This window comes from Rhamphochromis sp. 'chilingali' (genome assembly GCF_963969265.1).
Source record: "Rhamphochromis sp. 'chilingali' genome assembly, chromosome: 5".
Lineage (NCBI taxonomy): Eukaryota > Metazoa > Chordata > Actinopteri > Cichliformes > Cichlidae > Rhamphochromis > Rhamphochromis sp. 'chilingali'.
In genome coordinates, this window is record NC_137932.1 from 18,168,883 (window position 1) to 18,176,566 (window position 7,684).

At 42.7% G+C, this 7,684-nt stretch overlaps 1 protein-coding gene across 1 annotated transcript in view; it reads right to left on the reverse strand.

Moving 5' to 3' along the window:
* Nucleotides 1-287: 287 nt before the first annotated feature.
* The window catches only part of hadhaa (hydroxyacyl-CoA dehydrogenase trifunctional multienzyme complex subunit alpha a), a gene marked incomplete at its 5' end in the record, with an annotated part of 10,472 nt that continues 3,075 nt past the window's right edge, over nt 288-7,684 (reverse strand). Inside the window, 14 exon segments of the mRNA XM_080883418.1 lie at nt 288-534; nt 645-790; nt 869-974; nt 1,688-1,769; nt 1,849-1,962; nt 2,108-2,176; nt 2,332-2,472; nt 2,699-2,785; nt 3,304-3,475; nt 3,614-3,748; nt 3,856-3,965; nt 4,459-4,515; nt 4,604-4,722; nt 7,652-7,671. Coding sequence (XP_080739544.1) covers nt 365-534; nt 645-790; nt 869-974; nt 1,688-1,769; nt 1,849-1,962; nt 2,108-2,176; nt 2,332-2,472; nt 2,699-2,785; nt 3,304-3,475; nt 3,614-3,748; nt 3,856-3,965; nt 4,459-4,515; nt 4,604-4,722; nt 7,652-7,671 — 1,528 coding nt within the window. The 3' untranslated portion in view covers nt 288-364.

Below are 7,684 nucleotides of genomic sequence, written 5' to 3' on the forward strand. Positions count from 1 at the left end.
AGAAAACACCCCAAAAAGATGAAAAGAAAAAGTTTGGTGGTCACACCCACTTGAGCCATAACACATAATACATGAAAGTATCACTTTCTGATTATATAAATGATGTAAGCGGAAATCTGTAAAGCTGGTAGATAGTTATAATAGACCATTTGGTCTCCTAGAAATGTTGTTTATAGTTATACAATTATTTTTTAATAGCAGCTTAGTTTCATAAATGAGCTGTTACCTTATTCTGAAATCTTTCCTTGGATTATTTTAGGTTGATTCCTTTAGTTTGATCTTAGAAGACATATTTGCTGCTCTAACAGTTCAGACATACCAAAGGGGGGACTACTAGTCCCTCTCTCAAAACGCTAAGTTGTTTTTAGTATTGAAGCAGGGAGGGGGATGATTGGTAAAACCTTTTGCTGGGGTCTTTGGTGTGGTCTAGTAGAAGCTGGCAGGGTGTAAACTGGTTTCCATAAACATCCTCAAAACGTTTCATGAGGCTCACAAGGCGCTCTGCACCAAATGTGTCAACAAATCTGAACGGACCTGATAAATGTAGGAATAACAAAAGGTCGATTAGCACCAACACAATCGATAACCATCAGTTTACTAATATAAATATCTAGTTCAAAAGTATACAAATGTTGGAGACATACCACCGTGCATGGGAGGAAACCCATATCCAAACACTGCTCCAATGTCTCCTTCTAGAGGGCTTTGTATTATTCCCTCCTGGAGACACATTAACGACTCGTTTATGCAGCGAGACAGCAGCCGGTACTGCATGTCGTATTCTGAAGAACTGCAGCAAACACATAACTTCAGAGAGACAGATCAGAACAGGGCAATTAGTAGATCAGACGAGAGGCTGTTTTCTTACATTGCAGAGGGAGCAGTCACTTGATGGTTCTTGAGAATTTCTTCTACTTCAGGATTCACACTCTTAGTCTTTCCATAGAGAAAGAATCCTTTTCCAGATTTACAACCTATAATTTAAAAATAAAGCATTAGAATCGTGTTTGTGTGAATGGTAAGCTGATCCTCAAACGTGTTCCTCAGTCTTAGAAACCTGTGCCCTTACAGGGTTAGATTTTAGAAATCAGGTAGCAAGATAAATCCATTTTTGATTATATTAAAGTCACCATTTTAGGGTAACAGTTCCTGTTATAGAAAAATTCATCTCAATGATATTCTTAACCCTTAATATTTAAACTAAGTCTGCCCTAAGACAGCTGGGATAGGCTCCAGCCCAAGAAGTCATAAATTGGAACACACTTCAGCATCATCTCCTTAGCTAAGGCAGAACACAAACATCACTTTTATCAGCAGTTAACAAATGTGTCCATTGTAACCTCTCTTTCTTCTTAGGAGTTCATGGTAGAGTCCATTTGACTTTTCTGAATGTAAAACTGATGTAGGTAGACGATGTCTGACTTTACATTTGACCACTCAAAATGCAATTCATTTAAAAAAATTTAATGTCTTTGATATGCTGCTTTAAGGTGGTGATGAGTCTCAAAGCGAAGTCAGAGAACAGAATGAAAATCCATAAAAGAATCAAATCAAATAGTAAAAATCAGTAATATCACTAATGCAATCGGAATCGCTAAATTCTCATCAATTCCAATACTTAGGCATGAGTGCGTGACAAATTAGTAGTGAGTGATAATGCCCCTATTTTAATGTGAAATGTTTTAACCTTTGAGGCCTTTTTCCAACATGGTCTTGACAATCTCCAGGCTTCCTCCTTCATAACGGGAACCGAAGGCTTTGCACAGCATCTAAATCCAACAATAAACACAGAATACAAAATCCCATCTGTCCCAAAAATCTAAATCAACAAAGTAAGTGAAAGATTACCTCTGAAATATGTAATCCTATGTCAACACCGACTTCATCAGTGACTGCGAAAGGTCCGACATTAAAACCAAAGCTTGTTGCCAGGAAATCGCTTTTTGTTGCGGTCACACCTTCCTGTGGAACAAAATGTGGGTTATTTTAAAGCAAATGTAAAAAGATAAAAATAAATGCTTTAAATAATTACTGGGACCTGATGCTCAACCATTTCTTTAGCAGGGAAAAATTGGCAACACTATTATTTCTCCAAGTCTTTGATTACCTGAAGAAGTCTCAGAGACTCCATAAGCAAGCAACCCATGCAGCGCGTGGTGTAAAAGCCCGGACCATCCTGTAGTTCAGTGGGTTTCGAGGCAGAAAGAGAGCAACACAAGATGGAGACATGCACCAAGATATAATAGAACAACGAGCAAAATGACTAAGATGAAAATAAGATTCACATAGGCTGAAATACTGACTGAAGAACACTTTCAGAGTTGCCATCACCTTGACAGTGACGACAATCTTTCCCTGTTTCAGGGCCACGCTGACAGCAGCAGCCAGCGTGTCCTTAGATGTCTTATCTGTGGTGACAATCTCCACCAGTTGCATCTTGTCCACTGGGGAGAAATAGTGTATGCCAATCACCTGCACAGGCACATATGCAAATTGGTCAAACATCACACAGGAAATAAAGATTCTTAATAATATGTTGAGAAGCCATTATTTTAAAGCCACGATAATAATCACCAAGAAAGTCAAGTGAAAATTAAGGTAGAACTCAACTGTGCAAGCATGAATCAACATTACATTTTTTTTAAATTACTGTAACACTGAAGATATGTTGAAAGTAAAAGTTTGGAGCATTTCTGACTTTTTCAGGGCGTTTGCTGGCAGCAGCGATGTCTCTGACGGGTAGAGCTGAGGTGTTGGTCGCAAATATGCAGTGTGGTGGGGTAACCTGGGCGGGAGGGGGAAGAGTACATTTCCTTATAACTTTAGCTATCTGGACATTATTCTGGAAAGTAGCAGTAGCAGCCAAGATAGCCATAGTCAGCTAGTGAATTCACATTCCACATGCCAGTGATTACTTAGTAATGCAAATAAGTCTTAGACAGAAAATAACTGTTAAACAGCTAATATAGCTATGCTAGAATAATAATGACATAATACTACCTGCATGCAACCAAAAGCTTCTCAAAAATGATTGAAACTCCAAACAAGAAAAGGAAAGCCTCATCTACATCAATCCCACTAAGTTCTTTAACAGTTACTTTGGGTTGGCCTGAGAATTTTCTCAAGTTAAAACCTAAATTAAGGCGAGATTTCTCCAAACAGGTTAGTTCTGCACCAGTTCTTGCTCAAAGTAATTTAGAAGTTCTTAGATGCCCATTTATTGTAATACATTTTCAATGCCAATTTAACCACCTCTAACTAAAACAGTTAAAGACAGAGTAGTTCAAGCAAAACTGCACTCACTGCCTCCACCTCCTTGAGGACTTTATGTTTAATGTTGAGGTCTTCAAACACAGCCTCTATCACCATGTCAGCAGACTCAAAACCAGAGTAATCCGTCTGAATCGACAGATTAGACATAATGGCGTCACGCTCAAATGATATCATGGCTTTCTTCTTCACCCTGGTGTCGAAACTGAAGATCAAGAACATTTTGAGGAGAAAAAAAAAAACCCCCGAACAAACAAAAATACTTCAAACTGTAAAGCCACTTTTATTTTTCAATAAAATAAATAAATAAATAAATAAATAGTATAGAATGCGTTTATATTACCTTTTATAAACCTTTTCATATCCTTTGCTGATGGCATCCTCTGTGGTGTCCTTTAGGATGCTGGTGAGGCCTTTATCTACAGATACCTGTGCTATACCTGCTCCCATTAGCCCTGCACCCAGAATGGCCAGCTTTCTGTTGCAAACATTTTGTACAGGTGTCTTACTACTATCGCTGAGGCAACTGTATATAGACAGCAAATGTATATGGCAACATAAATCACCCCTGTTTACAGTTCTTACTTTACTTCCTTTTCTGGGGGACCAAATCGGTTCTTCTTACACAACAAACGACCATTGTGAAGTCCAATCAAAGCTTTGGATTCAGAAGTCATCACCAACTTACCAAAGCTCTATGAAGGGTTAAAAGCAACAAGAATTTAACAAATACAATTAGTCTCTTTAACAACAACAAATCCAAAAACTTGATTATAGAGTCATCAATGAAACCCACAAGCCTAAACTGTTAAGCAGCCCATTCTCATTCCCGGGACATCAATTAATGCCATTTTGTCAAAGCTCTTGGCATGACTCGTTTAGGCCTAAGGTGTTCATTGGTGATGGGGCTTTATGCACATACTTATGGCATTAGTGAGAGGAGTCTGTCACTCCACATTCATCATTTGATGAATGAGGAAGGTTCCTGTTGTAACCCAAACTCTGCTCTTTTCCCAACACTAACTACAGAGTGAAAAAACAAAACAGAAAAAACACCCAGCAAAACACAAAAGGTCACAATGGTCAAAATGCAGCACATGTATGACATCTACCAAAAGGCCAGGAGGATTTTTTTTAAAAATCCATCTGACTGAGAAAAAAAAAAAAAATTCTGTTAGTCCAACTCACCTGAGCTTCAGCCAAATAACCTGCGTTACTGCCGTGCTCTATGCCAGTTTTAACACACTGCACATTAAAATAAGACAGCATGAGACACTCAGCAGCAACATCATGCGCTAATGTGTTTATCTTCACCCATAAGTGTACTCTTTACCTCAATAATCTGGAACGGAGCAGGGTAGAGGTTTTTAGTTTGTTTCTGGACTCTTTTAGTGACAGTGCTGTAGATGATCTTCGTCACTGGACCCAGGCCCGTGACTGCGTCCCACAGCTCTGCACACACACGTTTACAGTGACAGGTTTTCATTTTTTGTTGTGTAAATGTGTACAGCTGGTATTTGCCAATTAGAAGATACCATAGACAGTTTATCAGTTAAAATTTTAAATGATAAAACTGAAATTTGACAACCTCCTTGAATTCTCAATGGTGTGTTTTGACACCTTAATGTAAAATCAATAAAGACGTGGTTTGACAACCACTAAAATGGGCTGCAGGTTTTTCTAAGGGAACTAGTAAGGCAGCGTACTCGCCATTAAGGGTACATGGGAGGTTATCACTACATTCTGATGCACACCCATTCATTTTGTTCAGGCCTGAAATATGACAGAAACCTCTGAAGACTCTGCCATTGCCGGTCCCAAGCCCGGATGAGAAAGGAGGAGGGCTGGGCGTGGGGCTAGCAACCCCACCCTGTAAAAACTCCAATTGCTACGGAAACAGCAAGTGAATCTCAGTATCGACTGAATCAGGGAGTTCAACTCGAATTGAGAAACCGCTTCCAGCTCCTTGCTGCGGAAGGAAATAACAACAAAAATCCAGATACTCTCTGGGATGAGCTAAAAGAGGCTGTGGTCGGTGCAGCAGAATCGAAGATTGGTCGCCGACGGGGCGGCTTTAAGGAGCGCTGGATCTCCGACCGTTCATGGGAACTTATAGATCAACGTCGCTTGGCAAAGTCAGTTCGGGACCAGGTGGCCTTTGACCCACATGCTTCTGCAGACCAGCGTGAGAGGGCCATGGCCACCTACCAAGACCTTGCCCGACAGGTCAAACGCAGCTGCCGGCGTGACAAGCGTGAATGGATCAAAGCTAAAGGCATCGAAGCCCAAGAAGCAGCCGATCGGAACGATACCCGAACCTTATATCGCATTGTACGAGATCTAACTGGGGCTCGTGGTGGCCGCGGTGTTCCAATCCGAGACAAAAATGGACGTGTCCTTCTTACTGCAGCTGAACAAGAACAACGATGGGTCGAACACTTCCGCGATACTCTGAACCAACCTGAGCCACCCCAACGGTTCGAGGCCGAAAACCTGGCACCTTCCATGGATCTTCTTCCTGTCGATATCGGACAAATCAGCATCACTGAAGTCAAGACAGCGATCCGACTCCTCAAGAGTGGAAAGGCCGCAGGCCTGGACGAAATCCTCGCCGAAATGCTGAAGTATGGTGGACCCCATCTTGAAGCCGCCCTTACAAGACTCCTAAACGCCTGCTGGTCAACATCACATGTACCCGATGATTGGACAAAAGGCACCATTATCAAACTTCCAAAAAAAGGTGATTTGGGTGACTGTAACAACTGGCGGGGCATCACGTTGCTGTCGGTACCCAGGAAAGTGTTTTGCCTCGCTCTTTTGAATCGGCTACGACACGCTGTGAACGAACGATTGCGAGAAGAGCAGGCTGGGTTTCGGAGTGGCCGGTCATGCGTCGAGCAAATCTTCACCCTCCGCATGATCATTGAACAAACATTGGAATACCAAAAGAAGATTTCTATTAATTTCATTGACTTCGAGAAGGCTTTTGACAGCGTCTACCGGCCGACTCTATGGGCTATCCTACGCCACTATGGAGTCCCTCAGCAGTTTGTAGATGCCTTTCGTTGTCTCTACTCCAACTCCCGTTGCTGCGTCCGGACGGATGACGGCTGCACAGCCTTCTTCAAGATCAATACTGGCGTCCGACAAGGATGCGTGCTATCCCCTTTCCTCTTCCTGTTGGTAATTGACTTCATCATGCGACGATCAGTTGACCAAGCTGGCATCGGTGTGCCCTGGCACGAAGCGCGTAATCTCACTGACTTGGACTTCGCAGATGACATCGCCCTGCTGGGCTCGACTCAGGAAGACCTCCAAAAGTTGACCGCGGCCCTGCAGAGGGAGGCAACGAAAGTTGGATTAAGAATCAGTGCCAAAAAAACCAAGGTACTCCGAGTTGGCTATGCACGTGCCCGCATTCCTGTCATGATCAACCAACAACGTGCTGAAGAGGTGGAGAATTTTACATATCTTGGCAGCATCATCTCGAATGACGGGGTCTCTGATCGGGATGTCGACGCCAGAGTAGGGAAGGCAGTTGGTGTCCTGCGACGTCTCCAACCTATTTGGAACTCGACCTCCCTGAATGTAAGGGTCAAGATCAGACTACTGAACTCTATAGTCTTCCCTACTGCACGTTACGCTAGTGAAACCTGGCACTCAACAAGTGCAATTATTCAACACCTGAACGTGCTTCAACAACGTGGCTTGCGGCGAATCCTGAGAATTTCCTACCGGGACCGAATAACAAATGAGGAGGTCCTACGAAGAGCAGGCACCCGCCCATTAGCCGATGTTGTTGCAGAAAGGCGCTTTCGCTTTGCGGGACATATTTTACGCCTACCCCCTCATCGCCGAGCTAAGATTGCCATGACATGGCGTCCACGCACTGGCAAGCGAAAGCAAGGCCGACCAAAGATCACATGGCGTCGAACATTTATGGACGATCTGAGAACTGTCGACATTGCCTGGGACGAAGCTGAAGCAGTCGCTGCTGACCGACATCGATGGAGATCACTAGCTGCCCGATGCGCCGCTCGGCGTAGGAGGAACTAAGTACTAAGTAAATACCTCTGAAGAGGGAAAGAATTAATCACCGGTTTGAAATGTGTTAGTAATTTTTTTTTTTTTGTTTGAAGAGACCAAAGACATTTTTTATACTACCTGTGGGCATTTTTTTCCCTGCTGTATGGCCGAACATTTTGAAATTTAGTCTTTGGGAATTGACTTTCTTTTGGAGTCGGCCTCAAGTGGCCATTCAAGAAACTGCAGTTGGTGGCCCCAACCGCTGGGACTGAAAAAACAAGCCAGTTGCAAATGATTTCATGGAACAAATCCTTGGCGGTATAAAGACAACTGGGCTGAACACGAGTTCACTCACTCAGTCTAAATCTTTTTTCCCTAGTAAGGGGAA